Raw genomic sequence first — 23,930 nt, 5'->3', positions numbered from 1 at the left:
CTGTCTCTCTCTGAGTCGCTCTGGCCCCTGCCTCTCTCTGAGCTGCCCCAGGCTGGGTCCTTGTCTCCATGACGGGCTCCGAGTTGCTCCTCTTCTCTGCTCCATGTCTGTCTGTCTGTCTCTCTCTCTCTCACCCGTTAACGGCACACAAACTCACACTTCTGCGCAGGCGCCACATTTTCAAAGGCTGTGGCGCGCGGGTGAGGGGCAACCCGGCCAACCGTCACCGCGCGAGGTGCGGGGGGGGCAGCCCGGCCAACCGTCACCGCGCGAGGTGCGGGGGGGGGGGGCAGCCCGGCCAACCGTCACCGCGCGAGGGGTGAGGGGGGGGGGCAGCCCGGCCAACCGTCACCGCGCGAGGGGTGAGGGGGGGGGGCAGCCCGGCCAACCGTCACCGCGCGCGGCGTCGCCCGTCAGTCAATGTCAGTCTGTCCTTCAGTCAATGTCAGTCTGAAGTTCAGGTGTTAATTAATGTCTGTTAAGAATCTGTCTGCAATCCCGGCTTCATGATAACATTGTCCAATAAAGAATCTAAAAGCTTGGCTGCATTTGTTTTCCTGAGTTTACTAGATTTTTAACTTTTTTTCTCTCTCTCCGTTTTGCAGATTGACCCTTTTGCATTTGACACCGTTTTAGTAGCTCTGGAAGATGAAGGGAAATAGTAGTTTTCAGTCTTTGTTCTTCATCGCTCTCCCGGACCTTGGAAAATTGTGCGGTGTCACAGCTACTTTAAACTGTGACTGTGCTGATGTGAGAAGTGCACAAATAATAATGTGCAGGTAACCTCAGGACACTCTGGTGACATGTAAACTATACAGAGGTGTATATTCCAATCATCAAAATTTATCGCACGATTTCTTACTAGCGTTTGGTAGCACTCTCGCTTCCAAGTCAGAAGATGGTGGGTTCAAGTCACACGCGGAGACTTGAACTCCCATAGTCTTGGCTGACGCTCCGTTGCAATGTTTGGGAGGTGTTGCGTTGTCAGAGATGCCGTTCTTCAGATGAGGTTCTGGTTAACTTGTTCAGGTGGACGTTAAAGGTGGCACTACTTGAAAAGACGAGGGAGTTTCTCCTCCTGGTATCCTGGCCAACAATCCCCCAAATGAAAAAATGGTCATTCACTTTGTGAGTGTTTCGGGGCATTGTTGTGTGCAATTGGGCTGATGCTTTTGCTTACAAACACACAGTTACTCCACTTCCCAATAATCCCGTGAAGAGCTTTGGGACATCCTTCTCCCCCCACCCCACCTCACCCCCATCCATAGTCAAAACATTTCACTGTGTCGCACTCATATATAAAGATTGACTACTTGGGTGAATGGTGATCAGGTCTTGTAGAACCATACACCAATGCTAGTCAGTACCTTAAGGAGAAGAGGATTTACAAAAAAGTATTGCTGTGGAGAATATAATTATTATTTTTGAATATAATTGCATATGTAATGTGCATTACAAATAGAAACTGCCATTGTCCAAAAGGCAGTGAGAGGCCAAATAGGAAATTAAGCACAATCTTATTTTTTCAGGCAACTGTTGTTTCTTCATCCAGAAGTTCTTGCTTCCCCAGGAGCCGATAAAGAAATTATAGTGGTAATTCCAGTGAGTATGAATTTAGTAAGTAATTCTACAATTGGCATCTTGGTAGTACTGTACAGGTATATATTTTTTACAGTGTGTAGAATTTCCGCCATAAAATGTAAACTCAAAAGAAACCTGCTGTAAGGAATCAGAATGTTATTTACTAACAGTTTTAAAATCATTTGTATTTTATTTGTATTTTAGATATCCTTTTATAAGACTGGAAACATTCAAGCATATATTCAAAAACATGGTGCAAAGGTATGTTATCATTAGACTATGGTATTTTTGAGAATAGTGTGCTTTTTATAATAAAGATATACAAGTTCAGATGCAACTGTAGCAACTACTCTAAATTGTATATTTGTTTGGTCAACTGAATGTCTGACACATGCAGAAACTCATCACCATGCTTAAGAGTATCCAAACCAAACTGAGAGTCCCATGATTGCCATTGAAATTCCCACATTTGGAATGGAATCAGCACCCTCTCCCCGGAGGGATTCATCCTGCTTACCTAATTCCAGAGAGTATTGTGCACAAGTTGGCAAGAGTAAGCCTTGGTGGTCCCACAGTGTATGTTGAAATACTGCTGGGGTTTAACCAGCTAAACTGTACAGCTCTCTGTTGTAAGAACTGTCCGGCAAACTTCCAGCTGCTTGTGCAGCTGGGACCACCATTTGGAACTTGGCTTGCAGGGTTAACAGAAGTCAATTGGGAAGAATCCTCGCTCCCAGTGAAATGTCTGCCAGGCTGGTTCGACTGATGTCAACACTGCCCTAAAGTACTAGGAGCACACCCAGCTCAGGAACCAGACTACCGCGGAGCCGCCACAGGGAGTGAACTCGATTCCAATATTCCATTGCCAAGCATTTTGTCTCGGAATCAGTTCTGCTCCTCCTCTCAAGGAGGATAGTCAGCAGTTGGTCATTTCATATCTGACAAATGCAGGTCTGAGCGCTCACTAGGTGCTTGGCAGGTACCAGGTACTCTTTGCAAACTTCCTGGTGAACAGCTCAGCATGAAATGTGTTGAGAGCATTGCAACTATCTTCCTATCCACAGTTCGGTCATACATTCCTACCAGTGAAAAATCGTTCTACCAATTAGAAGTGTGTAGCATAAGCAGCAGTTGTTTACCTCTCTGCTCGCCAATCAAGGTGGATTCCAAGCCCTGGATATATGAATGTGTGTTCATCTGTCTTCAGTGTGATGGGAGGTCCATGTTGAATGTGTTAGCGTCCAGAGGGACTTCGGTGTCCTTGTACACCAATCACAGAAAGTTAGTCTGCAGGTGCAGCAGCAATTAGGAAGGCGAACGGTATGTTAGCATTCATTATGAAAGGATTAGAGTATAAGAGTAGGGAAGTCTTTCTGCAACTGTATAGGGCCCTGGTGAGACCACACCTGGAATACTGTGTCCAGTTTTGGTCTCTTCATTTAAGGAAGGATGTACTTGCCTTGGAAGGGGTGCAGCGTAGATTTACTAGGTTAGTACCAGGGATGAATGGGTTGAGTTATGAGGATAGGCTGACCAATTCGGGCCTATATTCTCTAGAATATAGAAGAATTAGAGGGGATCTTATAGAAACCTATAAGATGATCAAAGGGCATGAAAGAGTAGATAGTGGGAGATTGTTTCCCCTGGTTGGAGAAACTAAAACCAGGGGTCACAACCTTAAAATCAGAGGCCAGCCCTTTCACACTGAGTTGAGGAAGAACTTCTTCTGAATATATGGAACTCGCTACCCCAAAGGGCTGTTGACGCTCAGTCCTTGAACATATTCAAGACTGAAGTAGATTTCTTATTGCAAAAGGGATTAAGGGATATGGGGATAAGGCAGGGTCAGGTTATTAGCTGGAGTTAGATTAGAAGATCAGCCATGATTGAATGGCGGGGCAGGCTCGAAGGGCCGAATGGCCTACTCCTGCTCCTACATGTAATGTTATGTCCTTTACAAGACATGTGATGTGCCAGCCACTTTGATGTTCTCAAGGTCCAGGTCTAATCCCAGGTTTACTCAGCACCAGGTGCTTAATCCAAGTCCTCATGTGAGGGGCTTTGGCAAATAGACATGGTCTGCCACGAAGCCGACTCCACCTGCAGGGTGCTCAGCAACAGGTCAGTGCAGGCTTGGGCCCTCCCTGCAGCTCCATGCATAATTCTTACTGTTACTGTTACAACAGTTCATCTAAAATACTGACATGTTGCAGTCACAGTCCAGGCTGACACTCTAATACCTTCTTGGAGTGCGGTGTATTGTTGGAGGTGTCACCTTCAAATGAGATATCGAGGTCCCATCTGCCCGATAAAGTGGATGTTAAAGATTTCTTGGAACTCTTTGAAACGAGAAGGGAATTTCTCCCAGTGTCATGGCCCAGATATCCCCCAGATTAAATTAGTCATTCACTTCATGGATGTTTGTAGGACATTGCTGTGCACAAATTGGCTGCCATGTTTGCCTATAAAACACAAAGTAACTGTACTTTATAGTGAAAAGTGCTGTATAAATACAAAGATTATCATTTTAAGCAAAACAATTTCTCAACAAAGCAAGTTTTAATGGCTGTACTGTGCATTGAAACATTCAGGGTTGTTTCTCTTTTATGACAGATGGATGTTCCACAAAGAGTGATACCTGCTGTCCTGCAAACATGTCTTTCCTATACACTGATTGCAAAACTTGGCCCCAACTGGAACAAAGCAGGTCATTTATTGATACATGGTAATCATTAACAAGTTCTATCCCAATCATAGGTTACATATTGCCTCTTATTTTTATTTCCTTTGTCTAGTACCTTGCATTTATCAGTATTGAACATTACTTGTCAGCATAACTTATCAATCACCATTTATAAACTTTGGTTGCCTTCCGTGTTCCACAGTTCACCTCAACTTTGTCTTTTTTAGTAATCTGTTTATCTATTTTAACATTTAAGCATGTTGTACTAAGTTCTGAAATCAAAGTCAGCAATGTACACAAGAAATAGGGTCCAGGTATACTGAGGTACAGTATACAGTACTTATCATTGCATTCCAGCATGCACAAATAATACTTTTGGATTGCATGATTAGCATTTTAAACAATGTATTGAATTATTAAGTGGGGACAAAGTATCTACAGGATAAAATGGAGAGATGCTACATTCTGAAGTATGTGTTTCCCAATAATAATCTCCCATATTGCACCCAGGAGTTTGGGTTGCTCTGGAAGATTTGTACGTGCACAGTTGCACTGGTTTCATAGCATTTAAAAGGGACTTTGGCACCTGAATGCTGTAATTAATATAAATGAAAATGTTTTAGTCAAATGCAAACCATTATCTGAAATTCATATAATTAATTACATTCAATGCATTTCATAAATAAACTTGCAATGTTGTTATTATTGCCTTGTTTTTATTAGGGAAAGACTTCCTAAGGAAAACAGAAAGGCAGAATGCTGTTGGTGAGTTAGGCAGATATTTCCCTTTGTGATGACGATTTAAAATATGCGTTTGCAAGTTCATCTTATTCGACAAAGATTTTCCATTCGGAGCGTAAAAAATGAAGTTGAGGACCCATACACATGCAAAGTTTTCTATCTTTTGTAAATATAGGTAAAACTATTGACAAAATGCAAACACTTTGTGGCATTAGCTAACTGTAGATGACTTTACATGTTCTGTTAAGTTGTCCAATTTGCCATTCTTCATTTATGAGTCCAGGCTGTGTTTGTTGACAGACTGCAGGGTGTCATTACAGATGAACCTTACTCTCTGATCTACACTTGCGATTTTCCAGAAGGGATGCCCATGGATACCCCTTAGGAGCAGGACGAAAGAGCATGAGTTCTGACGAAAGGATATTGACCTAAAAAGTTAACTCATTTTCCTCTCTCCATAGATGCTGCCTGACCTGCTGCATGTTCTCACCGATATCTGTTTTTATAGGAACAGGAACCCTGTCTGATATTTCCAGTCCCTATCACAAAGGGCAGATATAGATCCTCTACTGTCACTGTGGCTGAGAAGCCAACAAAACAAACCATGAATCAAACTTGGCATCTTCCTCGTCTATATCCACATCTGGCTCGACTATGTCAACTCCATGCTTGTCCTTCCCAACTCTTCCTCCACAAGCTGCAGATCATCCAGAACTCTGCAGCTTGTGTCCTCTCCTGCACTAGGCTCCGTGACCCTATCAACATCACCCTCACTACACCAGCTCCCCATCTCCCAGAGGATAGAGTTCAAAATCCTTGTCCTTTCTTCAAGGCCCTCCATGGCCTTGCTCCATCCTACCTCTGTGACCTGCTAACCCCATATCAGCAGGAGGAGTTTTGAAGCTCAGTAGTTAGAGCACTCGCCTCGTAAGCGAGAGATCTGCGTTCGATTCCCAGCAGGATGAAACCTTGGGAAAGTTTTCTTACTCCACATGCCTGATAATAATACCTCAAGAAAAAAAAACTAACAATAATAATTTTGTCACTCAAATTGTGGGACCCTGTTGTGCGCAATTGGTTGCTGCGTTTCGCCCACAAAATCTACAGTCAATTCACTTTACGTACATTCTGTGAAGTGCTTTGAGATGTCTAGAAGATGTGAAAAGCACTATATCAAATGCAAGGATTATTATTATTATCAACCTGTCCGCTCAGCAGGCTCTGCCCTGCTTTATGTACCCCCACACGACCTGCCCCACCATCGGCGGTCGGGCCTTAAGCCTCCCTGCCCCCACCCTTTGGAACTCCATCCTACAGTACCTTTGCCTTGGGACGTCCTCCTGACGTGAAAGGCGCTTTATAAATGGAATCTTGTTGTTGTTGTTGTTGTTGTTGCCTTGCTCCCTCCCTTGCCTCCTTCAAGGCATGTCTCAAGACCCTCCTATTTGACCGCGCCTTCGGCTCCCCTCCTACCCCTACTTCCCCTGATTCCAACCCCCAGCTCAGGTCCAAATCCCTGACTGTCCTGCGCCTTTGGTTGTCTTCTGGATGTGAAAGGTGCTATACAAATGTAATTTGTTGTTGTTGTTCGTGTTAGACAGTAGTTTTACCAATTGAGTCATTGGAAAAACCTGCAACATAATAAAAAAAAGTCTTAATCCAGCTGTGGATGAGACAGTAGTCCTGTTTTACCAGATTTTATTGTTTCATTATTTAACTGCATTTAGTATACTTGATAAATGCAAGTTGTTGTTGTTGTTGTTAGTAAAATATTCATTGTAACAGTTCATAGCCCAATATTTTTTTAAATATAAGACTAAAATTATTGGAACAAAAGGAGTCAGCTTTTATGAAAAATTTAAAAAGTAAATACAAAAGTTAGAATTCAGAGTTATAAGTTAACTAAGTGCTCTTCCAAATCTTCATTACAGTTATGGAGTTGAATGTTTCAGAGACCCAGCTGTGTATTAGTGTAGAGGCCTCTACTATTCGACTGCCATTGGCAAAGGTATTCATTTTCTCTTAGATTTGCTTTAATAAATTTACTTTTTAAATACTGAAATTAATTTTTTCTAAAACAAATATGGTATATTTGACGATAGCGCAGGGATATTTATTTAGAAATTTACTCAAAACGTTAAATGAATGGGGTAGAATGGGATTAAATGAATGGGAGGGTAAATTCTTCTCAGTTAGAGGAAAGTATGGCTTTATGGGTCAAATGGCCTTTTCTTGTTCCGTGCTTATTTATATTTCTCGTTATCTGTTGTTACATCCTCCTGTTGTAAGCACCATTCTCTTAGTGCTCTCAACCGTATTCCAGTGTTGGTCTATTATTGAACAAGTGATAGTGTGTGAACGCATTCTGATATTTAATTATTTTTCTATTTCCGCCTCTTCTCCAGACTAAAATTTCTAGATTCCACTCAAGAACAGCGCCCCCCCCCCCACCCCACCCACCACCACCAACTGTCTGGCAGTGACTGAGTTCACTCCTCTGATAACCAGAAATACCTCACACTGACTCACAGAAATTTCCTTGTGATGACCAGAGAGAGACAGTCTATCCTTACAGTAAATCCTGTGAAATGCTTGAGGCAGTTCACCGACATGATCAGGTGTTATAATAATTCTTATTATGATTATCAAATGGAGTAGTGTTCCCACAGGTTGTTGGAAATTCTAACAGAATTCCTTCTTGAAAAATCCCATCAGGAAAGAAACATTGTAAATTAAATCCCAATGTGTGAAAATTTGGATAGAAATTACAGCCTACATTTTAGGTTATTGGTATAATCCTTGTATTTGCATTTGATAATATATATGGTATATCAAATTGTTATGTCAGTATCAAAATGCTATGTCAGATTGGTATATCAATATCCTTTTTCAGTTGATCATCTGCAGAATCTTTTCGAATTGAATGTAAATTCAAGTTATGGGTAAAACTTGTCTCTGTTACAGTTGTTAGGCGATTTGGTGGATCGCTTTTCTGGGGGTAATAATCCTCCCCCCAAAAATAAATAATTTTGTCACTCAATGTACGCCTGTTTGCGGGACACTGCTGTGTGCAATTGGCTGCCATGTTTCTCCCACAAAAATATACAGTCAATTCACCTTGCAGTATATTCTGTGAAGCGGCTTGAGACGTTTCAAAGACATAACCAGGAGCTAAATCAAATGCGAGGATTATTATTATTTATTGTTTTGAATACTTGCTGTCTATTATCAGTATTTTATGTTGAAATACATAACTTTTGGGGTTGATGCACCTGCCAATCTTAGAACTATGAAATATATACCATTTGGAATTTGATTGTTAACAATAAAATTCAAAACAATTGTTTTGCAGCTTGAAGACTTTGACATATCGATAGGAGTGTTAAAGAATTTCTACAACAATAGATTTGCAGTAATTCCAAAACATTTTATCTCCAGCAACTGGTGCTATGTGTTACCCAGGTATGTTCAGGTAGTTTCACATCCTACTGTAATACTAATACACTACAATAATTTTTAGTTGAGAATTATTTTTTAAACAAGTACAAATTAGATGGATTTTCAGATTTCATAGTTTACAAGATGATGCCTGAAATGTTACCATTAAAATCATTAGATTTTAAGATTCTGGAACATTTTGCAAAATTTCAAATTCAGTGGAAACTTGTTTCATAAGCTTTGGAAAAACTACACAAAACTAGCTTCCAAATTAAGACTTAATTGAAGACTTTTTCCAAAATTGTGCATTTCCTTAAATTTTAAGACAATGGTTTTAAGACTAAGATTAATGATAGTCAAAGGCAATATAAGTTAAATAGATATTTTTAAAGTCATAGCATTAGTTATATTGAAGTAAGGTCACTTAGCTCATTCATTGATAGTACCTATGTTTGGATGGGATAAATGTTAACAATTGGAATGTTAGCAGCCCAAAGGAAACACATAATTTTGTCATATAACTAAATTTAGGGTTTGGTTCTGAACCATTTGTCAATCCTTGCTGTAGCTTGATTATTCAGCTCAATACCATGATTACATTTCTTTCAATCTTGCAACAACAACAACTTGCATTAATATAGCACTCTTTATGCGTCTCAGAGCGTTTAATAGTGGTTTTAACAGAGCGTTTAAACCTGACGCCAAGCCAGGAGGTGGTGACCATAAGCACGGTTGAAGAGAAAAGTCTTCAGATGTGATCTATAAATGGGGAAGGAGGGAGAGAGGTGGAAGGATTGAGGGAGAGAGTTCCAAAGTTTCAGGGCGTAGTGGCTGAAAGCACAGCCTGAAAGCTTGGAGCTGAACTGGCTCCAAGATGGCTTACCTTGCAATGGATTGTCAGAATCAGGTCATCCTTCTGTGGCGATCTCATAGTCCAGTTTATAAGTCAGGCTGGCCCGCAATACTCCAGGACATTGCTGATGACAGCCCAGCTAGCCTGGCTCATTGGTAGGGGCAGACTAGTCACTGGGGGCAGGGAATCTTCCCACTCATCGCCTATTAACTCTGCAAGTCAAAGCCCTTACGGGTAGGTTGGTGTTTGCTGGATAAGCAATGGGAAAGCTTGCTAGATAGTGCTTTCAATGGCAAGCTATGTGATGTTAGCTCCACTAATACCCCAATGCACACTCTGGGGTTCTCTTGCCAGCCTGAGCCTATTACTCTCTGGAATAAGGTAAGCAAAGATGCGTCCCTCCAATGAGTGCACATTCCATTGCATGAAAATTTCCATGTATAAGTGAACTACATTAAACTCTCATTTTGTTTTGGTTACTCTTCAGCGTAGTGATGGATTTCCACATATATCCTGGCTGACCAAAACAAAATTGAATCCTCTCATCCCTGGTAAGAACATAAGAATTAGGAGCAGGAGTAGGCCATTCGGCCCCTCAAGCCTGCCCCGCCATTCGATAAGATCATGGCTGATCTTCTGACCTAACTAATTACCTGCCCTATCCCCATATCCCCTAATCCCTCTAGTTTTTAAAAATCTATCAGTCTCAGCCCTGAAGATATTCAAAGACTGAGCATCTACAGCCTTCTGGGGTAGTGAATTGCATAAATTCACTAACCTCTGAGTGAAGAAATGTTTCCTCAACTCTGTTCTAAAAGGCTGACCCTTAATTTTAAGTAAATCTACCAGTACCTGTAAATCTATCCTGCACTGAATACAAAAAAAATTGGTAATTTTTATTGAGTTTGAATCTCTTGAAAGTTATGCTTAATTTGAAATCTAGCACTCAGAAGTAAAGAAAACAACTTTACAGTTTTAACAAAAACCTGAATTGTAATTCTTGTCTTGAGTGCTGAACAAATAGTACAAACAGAATAATGGATGTTTCTATATACGCTATCTCACACTTGCCATTAAAATAACTCACTAGTATTTCACTAATATAAAGGAGAGTCGCCTATGTCACTTTTTTCTTAAAGTTATCAAAGGTAAATTTTTTAAAAATATTGCGGTGATACAGTAGGTCTCCTGATTATTTGGTGAAAAAAATGATGTGGCTTCACCTACTCTCTGATGCTGCATCACTGAATGTAACAAGCTTATTATGCATGTTCAGGTTTTCACTTCTAGTTATCTTTTTATATAGTATGAAGAAGGGACAGATTGTCAGTGTCAGTCATGAGATTCCCCTGCACTGTCCATTTCAGTCCTATGGTGATTTTCAGAAACATTGGACAAACATGGTAGGGCAACAGACAGATTTATCTTCTCATTAAAAAAAGTATTGGGTACAGTATTTTTTACTGCATAATACAAAAAAACTTTTTTTCTGTGTTATAATTTTGAGTTTTAAAACTTTCTTGTTAAATTGATAACTTTAAAATAGTCTTTGCGAGGAGACAGGGTAGAGGTGTTCCAAACACTGAGAGTTACTGATAAGGTAAATGGAGAAAATTATTTCTAATCATTGAATTGGTAACTACAAGCCACAAATGTCAGACTGTAACACAAAAAACAAAGGGAGAGGTTAGGAAATGTTATAAACACAGAGTTATGGGGATTTGAAATTCTCTACCAAAATAATGGTTGAAATAGAATTCATAATAACTTTTAACAGAGGATCAGAGAAATATTTGAGAAGGAAAATTAAAACTAATGGCAATGGATTTCTGTGTGTGTCAGATACTCGGCTGATGAAAAATTCAAAGGTGTAGCAACCTTTGACAATGTGGACAAGAGGATTTTATATCTAGGATGATTAAATCGGGCATAAACTGGCTAGTTTTCTTCAATTGCATAAAGGAAGCTGGCTGGTCAGCTGCATTTTAGAAATGACCAGATGTGATGTCAGCAGCAACCCAACGACCAAAACAGGACCAGTGGCCTTTTAGTGTTACATACATGTTATAATGAGGTGTCTTAACATTTTGGGATCCAAAGCACTACATTATAACAGAATTGCCCTGCATTGTCCCAGAAAGGAACAAATATCTTTCATTTTCTTAGTTCTATATCATAGCTTAACCTTGTATATTTGAAGTATAATCTTCTTTGAAAAAAATGATGCCAGCTAAATCTAAAGAACCTTTTCTTTTAATTCCAACAAGGTGTCATTTAAATCAAGTAGGTATTGTATTCAGGTGACCATAATGTTTATTGTGTGTTCTCTTTTAGTATGGTTACAATCTCCCTGAGATTAATGACAGTGATGCACTCTACTGCACAGTGTACTTCAAGCTGGTAGGAGAGAGACTATTTACGTATCCTTGATTTTATGAAGATTAAGTTCAATCAATTGTCTATGAGTCTAGATTTTTAGAAATGACAAAGATTAGCAATCAGGACTTTCGAATATTATGGTAGACTGAGGTTGCAACTGTGGTCAACAGAAAATATAAACCAAAGATGTCAAGGCAAATAGCTTTGTATCACACTCATGATAAGCAATTAAAGTTCTGTGCAACTTTGTTACTGCTAAAGGAATAGCTTTATATTTGCAGTTGTTTAGCAACATCCAATATTTATTTAGTGCTTTGGAGCATCCTTCGGATGTGAAAGGCGCACATAAATGCACATTTGTATTGCACTATTATTGTATTGAATTGGTAAATATTAAAATCTATGGATTGAAACTCGCCCTAACAAATTATTCTCCTCGATGGTATTGCTTTAACCCTAGGTTTGCTCACAAAAACATTAAAAATTCTGACCTGAGATTACAAAGAGTACGTTTTGGGGACAGCCATGTATGACCAGAAGCAGCTCAATTTAAGTTTAATAGGAGCACTTTTGACTGAGTTAGAGGCCAACTGGTGCTTCTTATCCCTGGGAAAGTACAATACAGGCTGGATATTGCTAGTAATGGCATTGTGCTTCCTCGGAGTTCGAGGCTTCTGGATTCGTTTGAGTATGAAGCACATACCTCAATTAAAATAATTGGAGCTTTCAAAAACACACCTGACTTCCCTGTGACATACATCATCAGAATAACCTGGCAGTTCAGGAGCCCAAAATGTGAGAATTTCTGACTGAGGTACAATAATTTTATTGTTTCATAAGAGCTTTGAACAACTTTTGTTTCTCTGTGAGGTAAAGATCACTGTTATAAATCATGGTATTGAACTTTATTTTTAATTTTTTATAGTATCACATAATCAGAGGAATGTAGTATAATTGTTGTTGTAGGGTTTATTGCAATAGCAACTATTTAATGACCAGTAAACTCTGAATTGCATTGTTATTAAAGTTGATATTGTTTGAAATTTAGTAATAAGCATTTAATACTTAGGATAAATAGAAGTGAATTCTACAATAATAAATAATAATAATCCTTGCATTTGATATAGCACCTTATCACACTGTTGAGATGTCTCACAGAAAATACTGTAAAGTGGTTTTGACTGAGTATTTTGCAGGCGAAAGATTGCAGCCAGTTTTGCACAGCAATGTCCCTCAAACAGCTGTGGAATGAGTAACCAATTGTATTTGGGGATTTTTAGCCAGAAGAAACTCCCTTCTCTTTTTTGAATAGTGCCATGACATTTTTAACAGCCACCTGAACAGGTAGGTTTACTGTCTCATGTGAAGGACAGCACCTCCGATGCAATACACCCACAATACTGCATTGGAGTGTCGGCTTAGACTCTGTGATTCCAAGTCCTAATGTGGGGTTTGAACCAACAACTTTCTGACTCAGAGACAAGAGTGCTACCACTGCACCAGGCTGACAAACACACACACAGGGCAGCTTTCTTGATTATAATAATAATAATAATAATAATCCTTGCATTTGATATAGCGCTTTTTACGTCGGGAGGACGTCCCAAAGCGCTTCACAGAACATACTGCAAAGTGAATTGACTGTATATTTGTGGGCGAACGCGGCAGCCAATTGCGCACAGCAATGTCCCACAAACAGTCGTAGATTGAAAATGACCAATTTATTATTGTTTTCGGTTTTGAAGGGATTATTATTAGGCTCTGTGTGGAGTAAGGAAACTTGCCCAAGGTTTCGCCCTCTGCCTGGAATTGAACTCAGGTCTCACTTGCAAAGCGAGTGCTCTAACCACTGAGCTACAGGACTCCACAATAATATTAGACATCTAATGGGTCTGGAAGAAAAAATGCCACCGGTCTTGCTTTTGAATTGTTAGGTCGCAGTTGACTGCCTAACTTCCTGTTCTGGAGTACAGACAGGAAGCAAGACAATCAGCCCAATGGCTCTTACAAATGTTTCTCACTCGAGTGGATCGCTGCTGACTGGCCGGTTTCCTGCGTCTTGTGTGCCAATGTAGCTAGGTAGCCAATCCTTGTTGGAAACCTGGTACATCCACTAACCATGGGACCACAAGGCACTCAGGTTATATCTGGACCGATAAAATATGGGGGAAAATTGTTCCATTTCCATCAATGACACTAGTTACCCACAAAATTCTCTCCACTCCCCTCCCTCCCCGGAAATGTGGTAAAATAAACTACTGTAAGTATTTGAAATATTGGTAGAGAAAATAAGAGAAAATATTTTCTTTCTTAACATAACAATTCAGCTATCCTTTCTGCTGCATCAGAAGTGAGCCTGTTCAGTTTTTCCCAAGAGTAGATTTGGAAGGAGTACTGACAGCTTTCATCTCTGATCTAAAAACTGAGTTACTTCACATCTGTGGATTTCCAGTAAAGATGACCAACAAGCCTTGCTATGCTACAAATGAATTTAATGTTGCACAGGTAAAAATATGAGGATACATTTGGCAAAGCAGATGAAGAACCCTGAAAAATGATAATCTGACTGTATAGAATAGTTTTGATACATTGTAATAACTAAGTCTGGGATCAAAAATATTTATCTTATGAGTGCAAACCTTTGGTTGTTCAATAACAAAAGACATGTATTTGTTGGCAAGTTGACATGCTTCAGATATGTTATGAACTATTAGCTTCTTAAGGCCAATAGTCATTACTTTCGCTAATTCCAGAAAAATAATATTCCCAAAATATCAATAGCACTTCAATTTAGATTACCTGGATTTTGTATTTCACTAATTACTACATCTGTTAACATTTTTGCATTTATGTATTTATGATTTTCGGTGCTTAGTTGGATGCACGCAGACTCGGGCCAGCTTTTGTTTTGACTGGAATAAAATAGGATGGAAGACTACTGTTATGTGGAAGGAATAAGAATGTGGGATTGAAATTTTAAAAACTAAATTTGTATTATTATAATAATAATCCTTCATTTGGTATAGCACCTTTCACATCAAGCATTTCCAGGATATACTGCAAAGTGTGTGTTTTGTGGGTGAATGTGTAAGTATGTTTTTGTTGTCGATCTATGGGTTATGATGGCCATATTATATTGTCTTTGTATGTTTATAAATTAGGCAGTTCAGAAAAGACCACCAAATCTGACTACTAAGATTGACTTGCGGCCTGCTCTAACAGAAATTCCCTTAGTCAGACATGTTGTCAGCAACTGTCCTTCAGTTTATCCCAATGCTGAAATTCAGACCAACTGTACTTCAGTTTATCCCAATGCTGAAATTCAGACCAGCATCTTGGACAATAAGCACAAAGTAGATTCTCATACAAGTTTGGATCAAGGGTCAGTGGGTGATGTGATACTATATGGAAGCAAATTTAGATTGACAGAGCAACCTGGCGTGGTGCTTCAGAATTCTTCACAAAAGGCAGAATCAAAAAACAATAACTCAACTACCTTTAATTACATGATGCAAGCTAATTCTATTTATAATCATGGAACAAATCCCATGATTATACCAATATTTAAAAGCAAACTGCTGCAACCAAATAAACAGTTCAGAAATACAAATATCAATGAAGGTAAAAATAAGCAATATGCCAAACATGTTTTAGGAAAACTGGCAACTTTAGATTCATTAGTCACAAACATAGAAATAAGCAAGCTTAAGAATACCCAGGAACAGAAACGCACAACCAAGCCAGAAATGATCTGGTTTGGTAATATACAAAAGCAAAGGTTAGCTACAAAACCAAAGAAGGATAAATCAAGTACTAAACAGATGCAAAACTCAAATGCAGGGACATCCATGCCCCAAAGCAAGTCAAACACAAATACAGGAATGATGAAACCTGGAATTACATCACTTCAGACATTTGGAAAAATTCAACAAGGAACTATAAGTGTCCAGAGAGGAGGCACAAATTCAACAACAACAAGAGGCACAAATTCAGTGGTTTACGTGACTGATAGTGAACCATCTCAAGGATCTTGCTCAAAGGGGAACACATCCTTAATAGGAAATCAACACAAAAAAGTGAGATGAAATCTTTTATCCATTTCATATAATTTCTGTACATATTTTGCCTGTGTTTTCATTCTTCAATATGGTTTTCTTTCCTTTTTTTTACAAAAGCAAATACATAATGATAGAAAGTAAATTCACACAATTTATTTTTCACACACTACTGAGATGTTAGTCCTGTAATATGTATATCTGGTTCTTAAAAGCATATTACATTTTAATGGAAATATTAGTGAATATGGTTAAAATAATATTGCAGAATGTTAATAATAATAATAATAATCCTTGCATTTGATATAGCGCTTTTCACGTTGGGAGGATGTCATTAATAGTTAATGTTTTTTCATAATCTCTGGTATAGAGTTAAATAGAATTATATGGCACAGAAACAGACCACGTGCCCCTAACTAGTGTTTATGCTCCACATGAGCCTCCACCCCTCTTATTCCCCTCTCTGTTACCTGTCTATCAAGTAGGTATGCATTTATCCCTCATCTATGCAAGTTTTCTCTGAAATGCATTGATGCTCTTTGCTTCAACCGCAACCTCTATCTGATCCCCTCTCAATCGTCTCAACTCTAGAGTGGAAAGCTCCAACCTATCTAATTTTTCTTGATCAAAAACAGAAGACGCTGGGAACACTCAACAGGTCAGGCAGCATCTATGGAGAAAGGAAAGTGAATCAACGTTTCGAGCCCACGACCCTTTGTCAGAAAAGGGCATGTTGGGAGGGAGAGGCTATTAAGGATACAGCAGATAGATGAGGTGCTGTTCCTCAAGCTTGCGTTGTGGTTCATTGGAATAGCGTAGGACTGGTTTTCCCAGTCTTCATATAGACTGGGAAAATCAAATTGGCAAAAGTAAACTAGAGGATGAGTTTATAGAATGCATTAGAGATAGTCTTCTAGAACAATATGCTAAGGAACCAACCAGGATGGTAGGGAAAATTCTAGAGTCGTTAATTAGGGACATTGTCGTGGAGTACTTAGAAAATCGTAACACGATTAGGCAGAGTCAACATAGCTTTACGAAAGGGAAATCTTGTTTAACAAATCTTAGAGTTTTTTGAGGATGTAACTAGCAGGTTAGATAGGGGGAAACCAGTAGATGTGTTGCATTTGGATTCGACAAGGTGCCACATAAAAGGCTGTTGCATAAGATTAGAGCCCATGGTATTAAAGGTAATATATTAGCATGGATTGGAGAGTGGATAACAGGAAGAAAACAGAGAGTAAGGATAAACAGGTCTAGGGATAAACAGGTCCTTCTCAGATTGGCAGGACGTGACTAGTGGAGTGCCACACGGATCAGTGCTTGGGCCTCAATTATTTACAGTCTATATCAATAATTTAGATGAGGAAATAGAACTTAACATATCTAAATTCGCAGATGATACGAAGATAGGTGGGAGAGTAAGCTGTGAGGATGACACACGAAGAATGCAAAGGGAAATAGACAGGCTAAATGAGTGGGCAAGAAGGTGGCAGGTGGAGCATGACGTGGGTAAGTGAAGTTATTCACCTAGGTAGTAAAAATAGAAAAGCGGATTATTTTCTAGAGGGGAAGAGACTAGGTAGTGTTAGTGTTCAGAGGGATTTGGGTGTTCTTGTACAACAGTCACAAAAAGTTAGTATCAGGTACAGCAAGCAACAAGGAAGGCTAATGCCATGTTGGCGTTCGTTGCAAAAGGGTTAGAGTACAAGAGTAGGGAAGTCTTGCTGCAGTTGTATAAAATCTTGGTGAGACCACACCTAGAATATTGTGTGCAGTTTTGGTCTCCTTATTTAAGAAAGGACATACTCGCCTGAGAAGCGGTGCAGCATAGATTCACTAGGTTGGTTCCTGGGATGAGGGGGTTAACCTATGGGGATATGTTGAGTAAACTAGGCCTATATTCTCTAGAATATAGAAGAATTAGAGGTGATCTTATAGAAACCTATAAGATTCTTAAGGGTCTTGACAGGGTAGATGTCGTGAGACTGTTTCCCCTGGTTGCAGAATCTAAAACTAGGGGTCATAGTCTCAAGATTAAAGGTCAGCCTTTTCGAACTGAGTTGAGGAAACATTTCTTCACTCAGAGGATAGTGAATTTATGGAATTCTCTACCCCAGAAGGCTGTGGATGCTCAGTCCTTGAATATATTCAAGACTGAAGTTGATAGATTTCTAAAGGATAGAGGGATTAAGGGATATGGGGATAGGGCAGGTAAATGGAATTAGGTTAGAAGATCAGCCATGATCTTATTACTTGGAGTTGCAGGGCCGATTGAGTGACGATTGGGTGATTGATCGGCAGATTGGGTGACCAACTTGCCAAACACCTCCGTTCTATCCGCAAGCACAACTCTGAGCTTCCGGTTTCTTGCCACCTCAACTCTTGCTCCCACTCTGACCTCTCCATCCATGGTCTCCTACGCTGTTCCAGTGAACCACAGCGCAAGCTCAAGGAACAGTACCTCATCTGTCTGCTAGGGACCTTACAGCCATTTGGCCTCAATATTGATTTCAATAATTTCAGACCATAACAGCTCACCTTCCCCCTACCCCTCCCCCTCTTCTGTGACCATTACCACATCATCTGGGTCCCAGACACACCTTTTCTCTCTCTGGTCTGCCTGTTTTGTTGCAATTTTCCCCCCTTTGGTTTGCATTATTAACACCTCTTTTCACCTGTTTTGTTGCAATCACCCCCATTGTTTTGTGTCATTAACACCTTAGCCCATCATTGCCTGTCCCCTACCTCATTTTCTCTTTTGTCTTCCTTACCCTGCCTCTCCCCTCTCTGTTAGTTCTTAAAAACCTCTCACTCCAACATGCCCCAGTTCTGATGAAAGGCCATGGACACGAAACACTGACTCATTTTCCTTTTTCTATAGATACTGCCTGACCTGCTGAGTGTTCCCAACAACTTCTGTTTTTGTTTCAGATTTCCAGCATCTGCAGTATTTTGCATTTTATAATCTTTCTTGATAGCCGTCTTCACGTATCCCTGGTAACATCCCTGTAAATCTGCACTGTACTCTCCAATGCTACAAAATCCTTTCTGTAATATAGTAACCAGAATTGTGTTCAGTACTCTGAATATAGTATAACTAAAGTTTTATATAAATTTAATAAAAATTCTTGCATTTGATATAGGGCCTTATCACGTCTTCAAGATGTCTCAAAGTGCTTCACAGGATACACTATAAAGTGAATTGACTATTTTGTGGGTAAAATGTGGCAGACAATTGTGCACAACAGTGTCCCACAAACAGTCTTGGGTAGCGGCAGAGTTGAGAGGGGGAAGGTGCAATATGATTACATCTTATGTATATTTCCAACTGTATATTTTTTCATATAGAGTGCGTACATTTTATTCTTGGGGATAAAGTGTTGTGTTTTGATTCCCAGTCACCAGGTGTGCTGACATTAAAGGGACCGCTGCAACAAGGAAGGGGTATGAGTTTAGAGGCTTCAATACAAAGAAATGTTTCTGATAAGAAACAAGCTGAAAAAAGGAAGCACCAAGTAAGTTTTGTTTTCTTTTGTTCATCATTTTTCTTATTTTAATATTCCACTACTTTCCTGAAATAGATTCCTTTTTCCTACTAATGGGGTATTGTATCACAAGAAGCAGTCATCCTTGAGAAGTTCATCCGAGTGACTGTTTTCTGACAGTTGGGTGCTGCTACGCCATTCAACCAAGGGTAAATCTCAGTAAAGCCTGTCCACATCTGATCTCTATACATGCACATCAAAAATTGGCTGATTTTCCACTTCCTAACCAAGGGAGCACTGAGGTCAACTGTAGCTCCAAATGCTACTCTCATTGATCACCTAATTCAACCCAGACTGGCATTCATATCTGTAGCCTAGTCTGTATGACCAAGTGCTGCACCAGGCCTTTACCCATTAGGGGAGTGAAGTTTTCATCTTGACTTCTGTGACCAATTAAGAAAAAGAACTACCTAATATAGGCAGGAGTTCATTGAATTTGTCAAGCGCTTGTTAGGACTAGGACATTAAAATCACTTGAGATAAATGAAGCTCAGTTGAAGAGCTTTGTAGACGTTGATTAAAAATGTTTTATGTATTTTATGAACATTGATTTCTAGCTTGTAATCTAGTTAATATCAAAATATCTTTGAACCAGATTCATATCCTGAGGGTGTAGGAGGTTCACTGATTCAGTTGATCTGTGCTGAATGGGAAATTTTTCATGTGATCGGCCCTTCATTAAGGACTAACATTAATAGGTTATTTGATTCCCTGCAGTCTCTTATTTAATGCACAATGAAAGCAATCTTTCAGGTTTCTTTGCAAATCTGACCAACCATGTTTAATTCTCCCTTCAAACACAACTTACTTTGATGAAAAAAGGGTTAGTGTTAAAGACAAAAAATGTTTTAAAGCAGTTTTATGCACTGGCCTCGTGATTCTTGTAGGCTCTGATTGCAAAGTGTGTATATCTTCATTGATAGTTAATGTGTAACATCAAAATGACTGAGTCAAAAAGGTGCAAAGCTGGTCGTTATGTCGATTAGAACAGTGAGAAATAGCCTTTCTAAAAGTCTGTATGACTTGTAAATTCAAACAGTGATTTAATGATTTACCAAAGTTATCAGTAGTTTTTATTCAGTGATTTCTGTAATTGGTAAAATTGGATTGCATAACCGTGTTTTTTTAACTTTTTACTTCTGAAATTATAGATTAGGTTACAATTTTTTATTGACAGGCTGAAGCATTAAATTCAAATCCAAAGAAACCAAAGAGTAAACCAGTTATCCAGGATGTTGATATGGCACAGCATGCAAAAACTAATCAGGTATTTGAGAGAGCTGTATGGCTTCTTGGTCTTTAGTCAATCCATGTTTTCTTACATTGTTAACCTCTGGCTGCTCTTTATACAAAATAATGTATGTAATTAGACCAAGAGCTAAAGGAAGAGGTCACCAGCCTCTCCTGCTGCTACCTCAACATATCGCCGGACCACAGACAAGTCGTCCCTTTGCAGTTGTATGGAAGTGGAGGCAGATATCACTGGGGGCATTGTGCTTATGATCCTCTCCTGTCATGTCAGTTTCATTAACTATTTGTGCATGTTGCACTGTCAGCTGCCTCTGAGACTAAGTTCACTAACAGGAATATGGCACAAATAAAAATATGGCAATGTCATCCAAACTCCTTTATGGCTGCTATGTTCATGTAGTGAAATTTCAACCCCTCTGTGAGGATAAAGACTTGGAGGAAAATTGTGCAGCCTGAGTACTTCAGTTCTTTTAGCTGAATATTGAATTCTTCTAGGTCAGTTCAATGAATTAGAATAGTTAGAATTGCTCAACAACAACAACAATATGCATTTATATAGCACCTTTCAAGCAGGGCTAGGTTTCGGAAGGCTTAACTGTGTGAGAGCCTAATACCGAGCCAGGCGGAGGGAGGAGGGAGGAGGTGACAGTAGGAATGGTAGAAGAGGAAGGTTCTCAAAAAGGGGAAGGTTGTGGCCAGGTAGAGGGATTGAGAGAAAAAAAGTTCCAAAGTTTCGGGGTGTAGCAGCTGATTGCACAGCAGCCGATGGTGGAGCGGAGGGAACAAGAGACAAGCAGAAGACTAGAGCTAGCCAAGCGGAGGACGGGTGTTGGAGTGGGGAATAATCAAGTCGGAGAGGTAGGGAGATACTAGGACATGAAGAAATTTGTAGGCGAGTGTGAGGATCTTGAAGCCGATTGTTCTGTGATAGGAAGCCAGTGAAGCATAACAAGAACTGGTGTGATGGGGATATGAACAACAACAACAACAAGATTCCATTTATAGAGCGCCTTTCACGTCGGGAGGATGTCCCAAGGCGCTGTACAGTTGGGTCAGGACCCGAGTATTGGGGGAAATGGTCAGGGTGAGGTGAGGGGAGGGAAGGGAGGGAGCGAGGAGGGGGTAGAGAGTCGAGAGGGGAGCTGAAGGCTCGGTCAAAGAGAAAGGTCTTGAGACCGGCCTTGAAGGAGGAAAGGGAGGAGGCGGCGAAGGCACTGGGGGATGGAGTTCCAGAGCCTGGGGGCTGAGAGGCTGAAGGCCCGACCACCGATGGTAGGGCGGTTGGGGCGGGGGATGTGGAGCAGACCGGAGCCAGAGGAACGGAGGGTACGGGCAGGTAGGTAGGGGGATAGTAGGTTGGAGAGGTAGGAGGGAGCAAGGCCGTGAATGGCCTTGTAGGTGAGGATGAGGATCTTGAAATCAATCCTCTGGGGGATGGGGAGCCAGTGGAGGCGAGCGAGGGTGGGAGTGATGTGGTCGCGAAGCCTGGTGCGGGACAGTACACGAGCTGCAGAGTTCTGAATGACCTGCAGCTTGTGGAGGGAGGTGCCGGGAAGGCCGGCGAGGAGAGAGTTCCCATAGTCCAGCCTTGAGGTGATAAAGGTGTGGACCAGAGTTTCAGCAGCGTGAGGGGTGAGGTAGTGCCGTAGTCTGGCGATGTTCCGGAGGTGATGGAAGGCGGTGCCAGTTGTGGTGTGGATATGAAGGAGAAAGGACAGCTCAGGGTCGAACAGAACCCCGAGGTTCCTGACGGCTTTGAGAGGTGGAGAGTGCAGCCTTGGATGCTGATGGTGTCAGCGCCTGAGGTGCGGAGGCGCTGACGTGAGCCAATCAGGAGGGCCTCAGTTTTACGCACATTGAGCTGAAGAAAGTTGTTTCTTGTCCAGGACTCGATGTCAGACAGGCAGACTGTCAGGACATCGGTGGTCGTGGAGTTGAGGATAGAGGAGGAAAGGTGGAGTTGGGTGTCATCCGCATACATGTGGAAGTTAACCCCATGTCTGCGGATGCTGTCACCAAGGGGGAGCATATAGAGGGTGAAGAGGAGGGGACCGAGGACAGAGCCCTGAGGGACACCACACAAAGCCATTCGTAGAAACAAAGTGAAGACGGTGGGAGAGGTACGACCTAAACCACTCAAGGACAGGGCCTTGAAGGTTTAGGTGGGAGGACAAGCGGTGGTGGAGGATAGTGTGGTCGACCATATCGAATGCTGCCGATAGGTCGAGGAGGTAGAGGGCGCCCTGGTCACAGATGGTCAGGATGTCATTGGTGACCTTGACCAGGGCAGTTTCTGTGCTATGGGCAGCACGGAAACCCGACGGAAGGGGTTCGAATAATGAATGAAGTGTAGAGTGCGTGAATATATGGGCGTCGGAGTTCCTAAATAGTTTGATTTTGTGGATAGTGGTGCTGGCAAGACAGGCAAGGAGGGCATTGGAATAATTGAGGCAGGAGATTACGAAAGCACAGACAAGGGCCTTGGCTGCATTGGGTGTGAGGTACAGTTGAAGGTGAGAAATGTGATGGGAGGTGGATGAAAGCAGCCCTGGTCAGGAATTGGATGTGGGATAGGAATGACAGATGGGGATCAAACCTGACACCTAGGTTAATTTATCAGTAGGTCTTAAGGGTAGGCCAGGGAGGTTGAGGAGGGCAGAGCCACAGCAGAGAAGATGTTGATAGAAGCCAAGGAGTATGGCTTTCTTCCTGTCGGCATTCAGCTGCGGGAAGTCTAATAAGCAAGTGAGGCTATAATTTTGCTTTACAATTCAATGCTTGTAAAAGTGATTTTAAAGATTTGTGTTCTTTTTGCAGCTGACTAAACTTAATAGTGTAACTCTCCATTCATGGCTGAAGCTTCGTGGAATTCCTGTGAAAGCAAGAGAAAAGAAAGAGAAGCTAGTTGCTAAAATCATGGAATTCATCAATGATCCTACAAGTTAAATTTGGGAATGCCAATCCAAGGAGATGTCCTCAAGGATTAAAAAAGGGTGCTACATGCAAATAATATATTGCAGGCATTTGTAATCTTTGTTTGATATTCTATGTACATCTCATAATTAGCATATACATTTTGTCTAAAAAGCATTCTAGATAACATAACCGTAATTAGCTGCTGGCAAAAATGCCGACAACATAAACAGTGTTTTATTTAGGAAATGGCTTGTACGTGATGCAGACTTGAGTCCTTGGACTAGACCCAAGTTCTCGTTGAATTTGAAGTCGCACAACTGAATGCCAAATAGGGAATTCCCCAGAGAAAATTATAATATAATGTTTATGTCATGTAGGTTTTGCAGGTTGCTACACAGGAGTTACATTGCTCGAATATTTTTTGCATTGCTTGTTGAATATTATACTGGTTTATTGCTTCATATTCCATTGTTATCTAATTTATT

At 40.6% G+C, this 23,930-nt stretch overlaps 1 protein-coding gene across 1 annotated transcript; it reads left to right on the top strand.

Moving 5' to 3' along the window:
* Positions 1–202: 202 nt before the first annotated feature.
* On the top strand, positions 203–23,475 carry LOC103184974 (uncharacterized protein C18orf63). Its single transcript, XM_007903247.2, has 15 exons — positions 203–235; positions 606–779; positions 1,530–1,602; positions 1,786–1,842; positions 4,195–4,306; positions 4,988–5,029; positions 6,937–7,013; positions 8,358–8,467; positions 10,603–10,699; positions 11,631–11,716; positions 14,003–14,183; positions 14,837–15,751; positions 19,132–19,248; positions 20,456–20,545; positions 23,347–23,475. The coding sequence occupies exons 2-15, from the start codon at positions 649–651 to the stop codon at positions 23,473–23,475; spliced, it is 2,217 nt and encodes a 738-aa protein (XP_007901438.1). The 5' UTR covers positions 203–235; positions 606–648.
* The last annotated feature ends 455 nt before the right edge of the window (positions 23,476–23,930 follow it).

Source organism: Callorhinchus milii, unplaced genomic scaffold (assembly GCF_018977255.1).
Source record: "Callorhinchus milii isolate IMCB2004 unplaced genomic scaffold, IMCB_Cmil_1.0 Scaffold2, whole genome shotgun sequence".
In the NCBI taxonomy this organism is placed as follows: domain Eukaryota; kingdom Metazoa; phylum Chordata; class Chondrichthyes; order Chimaeriformes; family Callorhinchidae; genus Callorhinchus; species Callorhinchus milii.
The sequence above is the reverse complement of the archived record's forward strand: the minus strand, read 5'-3'. Positions and strand labels throughout refer to the sequence as shown.

Excerpts from the sequence above, each read along its gene's own strand:
- LOC103184974 (XM_007903247.2), top strand. The coding sequence starts at position 649 with ATGAAGGGAAATAGTAGTTTTCAGTCTTTGTTCTTCATCGCTCTCCCG. Across the intron at positions 1,603-1,785 it reads AAATTATAGTGGTAATTCCA|ATATCCTTTTATAAGACTGG; the intron begins GTGAGTATGAAT and ends TTTGTATTTTAG. Across the intron at positions 20,546-23,346 it reads AGCATGCAAAAACTAATCAG|CTGACTAAACTTAATAGTGT; the intron begins GTATTTGAGAGA and ends TTCTTTTTGCAG.